General features: G+C 36.6%; 1 protein-coding gene across 1 annotated transcript; it reads right to left on the bottom strand.

Moving 5' to 3' along the window:
- Nucleotides 1-4394: 4394 nt before the first annotated feature.
- LOC133799842 (uncharacterized) lies at nt 4395-12009 on the bottom strand. The gene is made up of 4 exons (XM_062237833.1): nt 11862-12009; nt 11301-11740; nt 4893-4957; nt 4395-4701 (listed from the first exon to the last, which is right to left on the bottom strand). Exons 1-4 carry the CDS (start codon nt 12007-12009, stop codon nt 4395-4397), a joined length of 960 nt encoding a protein of 319 aa, XP_062093817.1.
- Nucleotides 12010-14325: the final 2316 nt, after the last annotated feature.

The raw sequence follows: 14325 nt of genomic DNA, 5'->3' as shown, positions 1-14325 counted from the left end.
CAGCATGGGACTTCTGACCAGCATTATTGTTTCTTGCTCCCTGGGAAGTTGCTCGTGTGTGGCTTTTACATTGGCCTGGGACAAATGAGTAGCTACTTTTAGAGCAAGTGTTGCCTCGTGATGTCGCCAGTCGGCCTCCTCTTACCTTCGCTTGATCTCTTTGCTTCTGACATCCATATCCTATCTTTGTTGCTCGAATGCAACCTTCTGCCTGGCTATTTTCTTAGTGAAAGACTCATGCCGAGCGTTGAATTGCATCATCTCTTCCTGGAAAGCCCCCATGGATTCCTAGAGTTGTCTCCTCGAGAAAGACCTTGGGCTCAGTGTCAGGGTTCTCAAGTGCAGGACCTTGTGGTCTAACAGTTTCTTTTGCAGTTGACGTACCGGGCTTCCTGGTTGCCATATTGGTAGGATAGTAGTGTGTTTCTTCTATTCAGGATCTCAATGAAAGCACCAAAAATGTTGACCACAATTTTTGCCAACAACGAGTAGACGTCAAAATGACAGTAAGCCTTAAATAGAAAGTAACGACACAAATAATTTTATAATGGTTCAACCCCAATTTTTTGGTAATAGCCCAATCCACTTGGAGTTGTGATTTATATAGTCTACACTTAAGATCAAATGAACTTGAGCCAACTGAGTTTCTTATGTGTAAGTAGAAAAATACAAAGTTTAGCTTTCTTTCTCTAAGCTCTCTCAGAAAATTCCCCAAGAATTCCCCAAGTCGCAGTTCCCAAAGTCTCAAATTTAAAGAGTCTCAAAGTCCCCAAAAGATTAAAAAAAAATACAAAAAAACAACCCTAAAATAATGCCATAAGCTCTTTATTTATAGGCTCATGGATCGTACAAGAAAGATCCCCCGAATTGAGGGAATATCTAGTTGTTTTAACCAACTCTAACTAATAAACAAATTAAAAATATATCGATACAGCTATTACTTCGAGATATCTGAGAGATTCTCGCAGTAGTTACATGTGATTATGGTTGAAGTCATTATTGAGGTTCTTTAAAAAAGTCACTGGGCAGTTACCCCTGAGATTCTGACACATCCGGTCAGCTACACTCCTCAATCTAACATAGCTGATCGGCTAAATCTTTCTTATGATGAAGTTTGTTGGGTCAAATCCCTTTATGATGTAGCTGGTCGGGTGAAACCCCTTTTCTGATGTAACTGGTCTGGTGAAACCCTTTTCTGATGTAACTGGTCGGGTGAAACACTTCTTGACTAGTTAAATTCTTTCCTGGTCGGGCAAATAACTTCCTGACCAGGTACAACCATCTTCTCAGCCAATGTTCTTCCGACTAGTGATATCACAACTCCACAAGTCATTTTCTAACATTTGCATTTCTCTTGGTCAACCTATTCCTTGACCATTAATATGCCACTTGACGACCATGCATTGCCACATGTCACTTCTGATTGCAACATCATTGAACTGAAATTTTAGGGATAACACTTATATTATATGTTTTTTACTGCATTTTTCCATTGATATTTTGTCGCTCTAAGGTATATAATATGATAGGTTTTTAAAATTAGAAGTTAGTATAATTTAATTAAGAACATATTTTAAGATGAGCTTTATTATATTTATTTTCCAACTATAGTTAATGGTGTAGAATTATAGTTAAGTAGAGTGAATCAATTTTATTAAAATATATATATTTGCATGAATGAAACTTGTGCCTTCCATATTTTCTTTATGATTCTAATTCTTTAATTTAGTTTATTTAGTATTTAAAAATTATTCTTTTTCAAAGTTACATTATTTCTAAGTTTCTTATTTCTAATTTACTAATCTTTCCTTTTTACTTGTATTTTACCTTTCTATGGATACGACATAGCCTGATTACTACTGCGACCTTAGAAGTTTATTGGGCGATATCACCAAGGGTTACACTCAAAAGGAACGTGTCAACTGTGAAGAGATATTCTTTCCCGTTGCTATGTTAAAATCCATATGAATCCTTTTTATCCATAGTCGCTAGTCTTGACTATAACATATGGCAAATGGACGTTAAGACAAATTTTCTTAATGTTCCTCTTGATGAAAGTATCTACATAGTACAACTAGAAGGGTTCATTAAAAAAAGGGCAAGATTAGAGTGTATGTAGTTTGCTAAAATTCATTTATGGACTAAAGCAAGCATCCATATCTTGGAATATTACTTTTGATGAGACTATTAAAACATACGACTTCGAACAAAATGTTGACGAAGCATGTGTGTATAAATATATCAAAGATAAAATAATGGTTTTTTCAGTTCTTTACATGGACGATATTCTACTCATTGGTAATGATGTAGAAACTTTATTAAAAGTAAATAAATTGTTAGTTGAGAAATTCCAAATGAAAGATTTGGGATAAGCGAACTATGTTTGGGTAATCCAAATCTTGAGGGATAGGAAGAACAAGATTCTAGCACTTTCTCATGAGTCTTATATTGATAAGGTGCTAGAGAGATAATCTATTGAAAATTCTAAGAAAGGTTAGTTATCGACCAGAGTTGTAATTGTTCTTTCCTAGGAGCAGTGTCTCAAGACACATCCGAAAAAAGATGATATGAGAAAGTATCCCTATGCTTCAGCAGTTGGAAGTCTCATGTAAAAAATTTACTAAATATTTAAATATATAAAATAATTTCACTCATATTTGTAAATTTATTTACAACCCATTTGTTTAGAAAGATCCATTGTTATTACATGTAATCTTGAATTAGGTATATATATGAGATTATATATACAATATAATTTAATTCAAAATAATAGCATAAACATTGCCCATAATCATTAATATTAAAGAAGAAGCTTTTATATCAATTAAGATTATGAGCACGTTTTATCTTGTGTCTTTGACAGGATAGTTTATTCAGATTGTTACGTGAAGTTGAGACATGGACGTGGAGGCGTTGTATATAATATAGATTGTATAGGACTAGGGACATGGTGAAACAAATAAGTTTTATAAATCTATCATAAAATATAGATGTTCATCATTCATCACTCAATGGTCATTTGATACTTGACCTTAATCTTGAAGCGAGTAATGGACTTCTATTGTAGTACTATAGCTTTGAACTTATCATGTATTGTCTACAAAAGAAAACGTGGACCTAATTTCTGATATCAGAGTGTCATAGGAATGTGGGTAGCTAAGAACATACTTCACAGATAAGGAATCCACTTATTCCTTGATTGGAAGTAGACTAATATTATTCATTTCAGTATTGATAGCGGTACTTGAACACAGAACACTCAATTTTTGTTAGAGAATAGAAATATCATCTGTATATAACTTACATAAATGTTTATTAGAGTATCAATGACACTAATTGATGATTATATATATATTAGAGATGTTAACAAACTATTACCTAGCTCTAATGATGAATAATTAGTGGAGGGTCATAACTCATGCAATGACTATATCAATGGATATGTATATGAGTTACAACTTCTATGTTCTAAAAGTGTAACCATAAATTTTTAGTGGACAATTCTCATAGTGAATAAATTAATTTATTATGCCAAGAGTTAGCAAAATAATTAATTTATTGGAGCTTAACTCTAAGAAAAGTACAGACCTTTGAAATACTTAATATGCAACTGTACGCCCTGATTTTCATACGGGCTGATTAGCGAGCTGAGCTGCGGCCTAATCATGATTACCTCGTGGATATCCCCAAAACCGGAGCTTCCATCATAAGATCATACCTCCTTAGCTCGAGGTAACCCAAGGGTTCGCCAAGATTGCCTAAGACTTGAATCCGGACTCTGAAGGCCGAAGGTCGAGTCAGGTATCCAGCTCGTGGAACGAGCTAGATTTGGAGGTTATGACTCTTTGTAAAGTCAACACACGCAAGGTAAACGTGCATATATCAGACATCACGTGTCTGATATGCCCCTGACTTCTCGGACACGCAGCAGGAACGTGCGTATTCAGACACCCACGACTGGGTTGGGCCGTGCGGCCCATTATCTCCTTACCTATTGATTTGACCACACTTATGTGTCAGGTTTAGGAATTAATCATGAATGTCACAGAGTTGATACGATAGGTAAGAAGGTCACGGGATGACCTTCTTACCAACTCCCAGGTGCCTTCTCCTATAAATATGGAGACCCTGGGAGTTGATAAGGGTTGGATTATCTCTTGTAAGAAATACCCTGTAATCAAATATCTAGTATATAGCAATAATACTGACTAATGGAGTAGAATGATTTTAACCTTCAAACCACTTAAAAAACTTATCTTTAGTCACCTTTTCATTTCTAAGATCATATATCTGTTTCGGTTCAACATTAGCACTAATCCCTTTCTCTTCTTTTCTTATTTACTTGTTGGCGAAGAACCGCGTCAACAGCAACATACTACAAAATATTCTATTTATTAAAACATTGGTCTACTTGTTTGAAATAACTTCCCTGAACAATATGTGGAGAAGGTCTCAAGAAGTAGAGGAAATTTGAGAATAGAGAACAAAGCAATTGGAACGATGCCAAGCATTGAAATTAGAAAAGGGCCCAATTTTAATCGATGCTGATGATAACAAGCCAAAACGAATGCAAAGCTGAAAGCTATCATCATGGTTACCATTGAGAAAAAAAGTGTAGTGAGGCCAACCATGAATTTCACTGGTAACCATTTGAGAAAGTCGTACTCCGAGTAGCGAGACATAAGGAGAGTGCTAAGCCATCTAATAAGAAAAATATTAGAAATGAGTGAATTTTAAGATTGTTAGGGGTCCCATCATGATCGTCATTGTTACCTCCTGGTAAGCTAAAGGCTGCTACGAAGACTACAATGGCTATTAGAGTTGCCACAATAATGCATGAACTAGCTGTGCTTTTCATCAATTCCTCCACCTTTGATAATAGTGGTTTGTGCTGAGAAGTGAAAATTTCAATGGCTTTTTTTTCTTGTTCTTTAGGTGGCACAATCCTTTTCACCTCCTGATCATTGATGATTATACAAACATACAATCCATACAAACTCAAATGGAGATAGTAAAGAGTTATTGTTTACAAAACTAATTAATCAAAAGCATCAAGAGTTTTCCAAATAGAAACTAAAAATGAGAAATAGAATGAGACTTAGTAAAGAAGTCAACAATCTCTATAGAAGAAGGAATAAAAGGCAAAGTGATAGTGTCAAGCTTCGGGTGATGACAAGTGAAGTGACAATCAATCTCAATGTTCTTGGTGCATTCATGAAAAATTGAGTTGCGAGAAATTTGGATGGTGCTCTGATTGTCACAATACATCCATATCTGCAACAAACAATCTTAAATAAATAATTTCTTTGGTAGTTGAAGACATAGTGCGATACTCGACTTAAGTGGAGGATTGGGAGATAACAATTTGTTTCTTACTTTTATGAGAAATAAGAGAATCACCCAAAAGATACCAAAACCAGTAATAGACTTTCGATCTATGGGATCATGACCATGATCAACATCAGTGTATGCACAAAGCTCCAAGGAAGAAGTGGAGGGATACAAACACTACTACAAAAACACCCTTTTATGACACTTTTTTAGGACACACACCTAGATGCGAGTCCTAAAAACAACTTCTAGACTTTTAGGACTCGCAAAGAATTTCTTTTAGAGCTTGCGGAGCGAGTCCTAAAAACTATGTGTGTCCTAAAAAAGTTTGATTTTTTTTAACAAACACCTCCTGGACTTTTTAGGATACTCATTGCGAGTCCTTAAAGAATCTTTTTAGGACACTCATTGCGAGTCCTAAAAACTTATGTGTGTCCTAAAAGTTTGAATTTTAAAAATCACAAATTCCCTCCAATCTCCTGGACTTTTTAGGACTCGCACCTAAAAACAAATTAAAGTTTTATAAATAACTAAATTAAAAAAAAACCCACACTCAGCCCCCTCTTCTTTGTTTCTCCTCTCTCTCCTTCCCTCTCACTCGCCTAAAACCTTGCCGAGCCCGACCATCGCCTTGCCCACCGCCACCAGCAGCACGCACTAGCCAGGGAGCTTTGGAGGTCACCGAAGCTTCGACCCCTGCGAGCTTGAGCCCTCACGCACCACCTAAGACGGACAACGGAGCCTTCGGTATTGGGTTTTCCCAAAGTTTCCGGCGAGATTCTGACCACCTTGGGTAGTTGTGAGTTGAGCCACCACCACCATCGTACTCAACACTTTCATGCGAGCAAAACCCAACGAAGGATCGGGTTAGAAGTCACCAGATTTCATTTTTGGTGTCCGTCGACATCTATGGAGTCTGAAACTTTTTACCTCCAATCTGGCCACCACATTTCATTCCATGAAGAACCACCACCACCACGATGTTCCCCGAGCCTTAGGCTTCGAAAGCCAATCACTGTTTTCTCGAACCACCGTCGTAGGGTTGTGGCGCCGCCGCTGTCACCAGAGCTCCGGCGGGAGCTTTGGCTACCAATTCATTTTTTAAAAATTAAAAATAAAACTTTTTAGGACTTCCAATGCGAGTCCTAAAAACATTCTTTTAGGACTCGCAACACGTTTCCTAAAAAACCTCACTTTTTAAGGCTCTCAAATAGAGGACTCGTGCTCCGCGAGTCTTAAAAACTTGCGAGCCCTAAAAAACTTTATTTGGAAGATAGTACCCCGAAGATACCTCAGAATGCGAAGAACAGCTGCCCAGTGAACAATAGTAGGAGAGGCAAAAAATTGACTAACAATGTTAACAACATATGCAATGTCGGGGCGAGTGATTGTGAGATAAACTAAACTGCCAAAAATAGTGTGATACAAACTAGGATCATGCAAGGGAGTGCCATCAGAAGGAGAATACTGAACATTGAGCTCAGAGGGAGTGGAAACTACTTTTGAATCAGTAAGACGAGCATGCTCAATAATGTCAAAAGTGTATTTTGACTAAGACAGAAGATAGCCTTTTAGGGAGAAGGCAACATCAATACCCAAAAAATACCAAAGAGGACCCAAATTCTTCATCTCAAACTGAGAAGCTAATTGAGACTTTAACACTATAATACCATCTTAATCATCATCAACAATGATCATATTATCAACATATAAGGAAAGGAGAATAAGACTTGCATTGGTACACTTAACGAATAGAGTTGATTCATGATTATTAGAAAGAAACCCAAGAAAATCAATAACACTGGAGAACTTCTCAAACCATGCTTGAGGAACCTGTTTGAGACCATAAAGAGCTTTCTTAAGCTTACAAACTTCTTCATGATTGTCAGGGACACCAGGAGGAGGAACCATGTAGACCTCTTCATGTAAATCACCATTCAAGAAAGCATTCTTAACATCCATCTTAGATATATTCCATTGAAAAATAGATGCAACTGCTATAAGAGTCCGAACAGGAGTAATTTTGCAACAATAGCAAAAGTTTTCTCAAAATCCATACCATACTACTGAGAAAAGCCCCTAGCCACTAATCTTGCTTTGTAGCGTTCAACAGACCCATCAGACTTGGTCTTGATTTTATAGACCCAATGAGAACCAATGGTATGTTTACCAGGAGGTAAAGATACTAAATCCCAAGTATATGTCTAGTGCAAAGATAAAAGTTCCTCATTCATGGCACGCTGCCAAAGAGGGTCAGCAATTGCTTCTTTATAGGATAAAGGCTTAGAGTGACAATGAATAGACGCTAAAAATGAAGTGAAATGAGTTGAATAAGATGAATAAACTGAATGTTGTAGTTTAGTAGACTTATGAGTATGCTGAGATAATGAGGAGGATCCGCAATATCATAATGATCTTGAACAACTGTAGGCGGAGGTGTTTCAGAAATGTCAGGTTGTGAAGTACCAGTATTAATAGCTCGAGATCTACGAGAGTAATGAAGAGGAAAAGGGACTATATAGGAGTAGAAGAAGATTTAGACTTTACAATTTGAGGAACTTGAGAAGAAGAGGTACTTGTATGCTCAGAGAAAGGATAATTGTAAATAAGAGCTGATTTGGTCAAGTTGTGAGTAGTGCCAGGAATAGAAAATAATGGTATATGCTCAAGAAAAACAATGTGGCGAGATACATACAATCTTTGAGAAGTTGGATCAAAACAACGATATCATTTTTTACCATCACAATAACCAAGGAACACACAAAGTGCAAAGCGTGATGACAATTTTCTAAGCTCTACACTAGGACGAAGGACAAAGCACATAGAACCAAAGACTCTCAAAGAAGAACAGTCAGGGATATGTCCATATAGTTTTTCTAAAGGAGACATACCTGTAGTGATTGAAGATGGAATCTTATTAATAAGATTGACTGTAGTGAGAAGTGCCTCACCCCAACACTGACTAGGAACAAATGATGACAACAAAAGAGAATGAGCATTTTCAATAATGTGTCTATGCTTTCTTTCAGCAACACCATTTTGTTCAGGGGTATTCGTACAAGAGTTTGATAAATAGTTCCATCTAAAGCAAGCAAATCACAGAATTTATTTGAAGTGTATTCACCACCTCGATCACATCTAAAACATTTAATAATAGAAGCATGTTGAATTATTACATAAGCTCAGAAACTATCATAAATATCATAGAAATCATAATGATGTTTTAAAGAAAAATCCAACAAAATCGAGTGTGATCATCAACAAAAGGGACATAATATCTAGACCCTCCTTTTGTAGCAAGAGGAGAGGGTCCCCACACATCAGAATAAACTAAGTCAAACGGTGCAACAAAACATGATATACTTTCATTGAAAGGTAAAGCAGAATGTTTACAACCACTACAATCAGAAATATCATGAACTTGCAAGTTTCCTAAGGTTGTTGTAGAAGACAAGAATCTTAAACGAGAAGATGAAACTTGACCAAAACGAGAATGTCATAAATAAATACTAGATGATGAAGAAGACAAACAAAAGGAAGACAAATCAACACTAGGAGATGCAAATACTGGTAATCTCAGCTCATCCAAAACATATAACCCCCCAACTGTCCCCCCTACGGCCGGTCCAAATAAGCTTTTAAGAATGTAGATCTTGCACATGACAAGAAGGAAGAAAAAAACACTAAGTAACAAGAATCACACAATTGACAACCAGATACAAGGTTTAGTGAAAGCTTAGGAATATGGTAAACATTAGGAAGTGATAAATGAGGACTGACAACAGAACCAACACCTATTAATGGCATATGAGTACCATCTGCAGTCATGACATGCATAGATGATGCAAGAGACAAAGAAATAAAATATTTTGAATGTGGCGACATATGGTGCGGGGCTCTAGAATCTAAAATCCACGTAGAGAAGGTCATACTTGAAGTGCTAGCAGGGGGCTGACCTACCAAAGAAGAGGTAGACATGGCATGTGGTTGCATGGTAAGAAACTTCTGAAACTGTTCTGAGAGGGTTGCAAGAGTAGGATTGGAAGATGAGGCCCCAAAACCATATGAGTCATATGGAGGTACAGTACCATCGACAAATTGTAAGTGGTTGGCTACCATAATGAGGTGGATGATTACCGAATTGTTGAGGTCTAAGCTGATGTCTTTGTTGCTGTGGTGCACGAGTAACTAGTTTAGGACACTGAGCCTTCCAGTGACCTTTTTTGTTGCAAAAGTTGCATTCATCAACTCCAACCTTTGTGTGAGGTTTATTCTCATGGTGAGTAAAAGGTCTAGGGGGAACTGCCAAAACAAATGAACTGGGTGCTGGGAGGATGCCTTTTTGTGCTTGAGAATTAAGATGAATTTCATCTGCCAACAATTCACTGACTACTTAATCAACCAAAGGAAGTGGAGAGCGATGAAAAATATAGCAATGAGGTCCCTCAAATTCATTGCAAAGTGCAATTAAAAACTGAACGAATCGTTGTTCCTCCCTACGAGAAATAGATGGTGTAAAAACTCGTAACTCTGCATATTCAGTAAGGACAAATTGATCCAAGAGATCTATCATAAGTGAATAGAATTCTTGAATACTCATATATTTCTGTTCAAAAGCTCTAATATCTGATTCTAATTGATATTGCTTTGCAAAGTTAGACTGAGTATGCAGCCTTACAAGATTGTCTCAAACTTCCTTCACTGTATTATACTTGGCCAGTTGGGTACCTATTGAGTGCTCTACAGAGTTGTTTATCCAAATGATAATTTTTTAATTATCCACATCCCAATTTTCTAGCAAAGTTACATAATCGGCTTTGTCATTTATTGGTTTAACCAAAGTTCCAAAGACATAACCCCACATCTTTTTTCCTTTTAAATTTTTTTTCATCACATAGTTTCAATAAGAATAATTTTTTCCATCTAACCTCATGCTAATGGATTGAAGGGGATCATCTCTATTACTAGCCATTTCAGAAGCAAAGAACAAACTTCCAAATGCTATCTCAGACAAAAGTTCTCAAATTTTACAATCTAACAAAACCCTAAAATTTCATAACAAATAGAAAAATCACATACCAAGTTCCTGCAATGATGCTCCAACCCAGTTCGCTGCAATACGAAGAAGACCCAATATTTCCATAAACCCATTCTATGATACTATGATAATTATACAAATATATTATCCATGCAAACTCAAATGGAGATAGAATGAAGATGAAGAGAGAAAGAGAGAGGCTAGTGTATCGCAAAAATGGAGAACAAAGACTTCTAGATTACAAAACTAATTAACTAAGCTATTTATAAAAATTAAAAAATATAAAATAACACTAATTAAGAGAAAGACTAAAATACCCTCAAATAATAACTCAAACAATCATACATGACATGATAATATAACAATTAGTGTACGTATATAATCAATATTGTCTCGTTACGATCTTAACTGATGTATGTCTGAAATAAGAAACAATAATGAAAACAGATTCATACCACTCCCTGTTTCATTATCAGCCCCAAAGAAATGAAAAATAGTTTCCCAATGACTAATTTTTCTTTTACAACTAAATTTATATAACTCATCTTATCCGTCAAGTTTAATTAAGGTTTCGGTTTTCTTAATCCATAGATTATATAATTTTAATTAGCAGTTAGTACTTAACAATTACTTTATCAATGCCAATATTCGAATGTAAAACAGAGCAAAACAATTGGGAAACGTTTTTTTTTTCCTTTCATATGTAGACTTTTGTCTAAAAGTATGGAGTTTAGAAACATATAAATGAATTCTTTCAAAATATCATGAGTATATTATTGTAATATGGGGCCACAGTTGGCCTGCACGTCATATAGCCAGTAAAATGCATGAATTATATATTCTTGAAAAATCAAGCATAAGATTATTAGTACTATTAATTCTGGTTAACTATATAAAAATCGCATGATGCATGAAATAGTAGAGTACGTACCTGAAACCACAACAATTCTTGTTGCATTTGTAAAGCTGCTCCTGATACAACGTTGAGTCGTTCCGGAGAGGGTAACTTTGCAGCTAAATGCAATATATTATTGTTGGTTTCAGTGTCTTTTTTAGCAGCAAGATCAGCTTTGATTCCACCAATCTCATGTATTAAGTTGAAGATATTGGCATGGCCATACAATATACCAATATTAATTATAGGTCCATTTTGGCTGTCAGTTTCCCATATTAAATCAGGGTAAGAGCCAATCAGTGCAGCAAGAAACTCAAAGTTCCCGACCTTTGTTGCTTCAAACACAAGTTTTGTCGGCTTGGATATAAGATCAATTGACTGGTCATGCCCTTGAAGCAAAGTATGGCCCCAAAGACATTTGACTAGCTCAACGGCTTTAGATTGCTTCTGCCTTCTTTTAAATCCAATGTTTAAATCTGGCACACATCAATTAGTTCATACAGAGACAAAAAACGATCTTAGTTTTATCTCTATATATACATATATATTAAAGTGGTCTGTTAAAATTTAGAATATTGGTCACTAGAAGTGAATTACATGCAGATTTGAAGAGTTTGCTCCACCCTTCTGGACTTTCGTTGTCAAATGCCGAAGGAATTAGAGCGAAGAGATGTAAAGCTGTCTTCTTATTCTTATCACGCTTTGTAGCTAGAGAGAAATCATGTTTTAGCATTTCAAGTGCCATCCCTGCACAAATAACAAATTAATTAATTATGGTGTTTAAAATTTACTAAAAAATGAATAATTAAAAGAATTCCCAGGGAGTCAAACTAAGATGTATCAACCAAAAATTAATATTATATGATTAAATAAAGAAGCATTGAAAAAAGGATGATATAAAAATGTAAAGAAGTAGATAGGTATATACTTAGAGACCATTGACGATGCAAGTAAATAATATTCAATGGCGGTCATTTTCATATAATTTGGCGTTTTAGTGTACAAAGTGGAGGCCATTTCGGAGTGTCCAAACAGAGCAGCAATGAAGAGTGGTGTCCTTTCTTTACCACCTCGAAAGGTTGCCAAATTTGTTTTCTTCTCTAACAAAATCTCTGCAACTGCTTGATCGGTGTGAGGAAAACAAAGAAGAATGAAATTGATTCTCATTAACGATGTGAATTGGTTACAAGGGTTTATGTATGATTACAAAAGCAGCACTGAGCTGTTAAGCTAAAACAACTAACTAACTAGCAACAGACTAACTAATTACAATTAAGTATTAGTGTCTAACATCCACCTTCAACCTTAGAGTGGGTAATTGAACCACTGTAAGTTTGCCTCGAAGCATGAAAAAACGAGTAGCTGAAAGTGGCTTGGTAAAAATGTCAGTTGTTTGATCCCTGGAAGGAACATGCTTTATAAGCAACTATTTTTTGACAACTTTTTCACAGACAAAATGCAAATCAAGTTCAACAAGTTTAGTGCGAGCATGCTGAACAACATTTCCAGACATCAAGACAGTGCTAAGATTGTCACACCAAATGGTCGTTATTGCCAGGTAGAGAAATAGAAAGCTCAGTGGGATGACCAAGGCTTCTATACTCGATTTCAGTGCTTTATCTGGAAACCGTGTGTTGTTTTTCAGAGGACCAGAAGATGATATTGGGACCAAGATAAACACAGAAGCCAGAAGTTGACGTCCTATCCTCATGTTCTGATGCCCAATTTGCATCACAGAAGCCAACAAGATTGAAGCTGCTACATCGTTGTAACATCCTGATTAACTCGTTAAGCGAATCATTTGGACTTAAAAGTGTAATTAGGGTTAAAACAACAGTTCAAATATCAAAAGTTTTTATCAAAAGTTGGACTTTTCATTTAAAAGGGTTAAGTCAATACAGGGGATCCCAAAAGTTTCAAATGAGTACAAGTTTATCCAAAATACAGACTTAGCCAACCTAAGCGACAAAATATATCGACCGTGGCGGATGAGAAGGCTGAGTATGTACACGCCGCCCCCATAGCTCTCCAACTCATGGCTGGTCTAGCTTTCCTTTGCCCTTACCTGCACCATGAAGCACCGGTAAGCCAACGCCCAGTAAGAAAACCCTACAATCATACATATAATCAGATAACATTATCATATATTGCATACTCTACAACCACATCATACTCATATGGACTTTCCAACAACATATTTTCCAAACATTATACGACTCATGCCGAGTGGATGGACATTCCATCTTCATAATGGCCCCGCCACTATGTCTGATACTGTATCTGTGTTATGGCCTCGCCACCACGGCATACATTACACATGTAATGCCGTTAACAGTCTCCCGACCAAGTAGTCAGTACCAAATAATATGACAACATAAATTCAAACACAGTAGACATTCAAATATAATGGTATCATGGCACACTCCCTTCCGTGCCCTACAATTGGGGCGCACGCCCTACAATGGGTGCAAGAAATGATTTTGTTATGTTGAGCCCTCTACGATAGGGTAAGGCGACAACGAGCACGATCCTTTCTTTCCCGAGCCTTGTGATACCCATAGTCATAACATAATAATGGATATCCATCAAGAACTAAACCAATTAAAGCTTCAAGAATGATTCCTATCATCCAGGACCTCGAATTCTACTAAACTAGGAAGTAGAATCCTTCTTGAGCCTTTAGGTTTGAGTTCCTGTACTCAAAAACCCTATTTGGCCAATATCTCCATTTTGAGTTGCAGCGTCCCTCACAAGCGCTGCGACGCTCTACAAGTCAGAGGGCCCCCCCAAGCCTATAATGGCCTCCTGATCAGTACAAACAAAGTATAACATCATAGATTTAAACAAAGTAAACATTCAACTATAAACGGATTCATGACATGGTCATTCCCGTGCCTTATAATTGGGGCGCATGCCCTACACTCGATGCAAGTGTCGGTTTTCTTACCTCAAGTCCTTAGCGATAGGGTAAAGTGACAGCGAGCATGATTATTTCCTCTCAAGCCTTGCGGTACCCCTAGTCACAACATATTAATGGTTATCTGTAACGACCCAAAATTTT

Source organism: Humulus lupulus, chromosome 9, assembly GCF_963169125.1.
Source record: "Humulus lupulus chromosome 9, drHumLupu1.1, whole genome shotgun sequence".
In the NCBI taxonomy this organism is placed as follows: Eukaryota; Viridiplantae; Streptophyta; class Magnoliopsida; order Rosales; family Cannabaceae; genus Humulus; species Humulus lupulus.
Note: the sequence above shows the minus strand (reverse complement) of the source record. Positions and strands in the feature narration are given on the sequence as shown.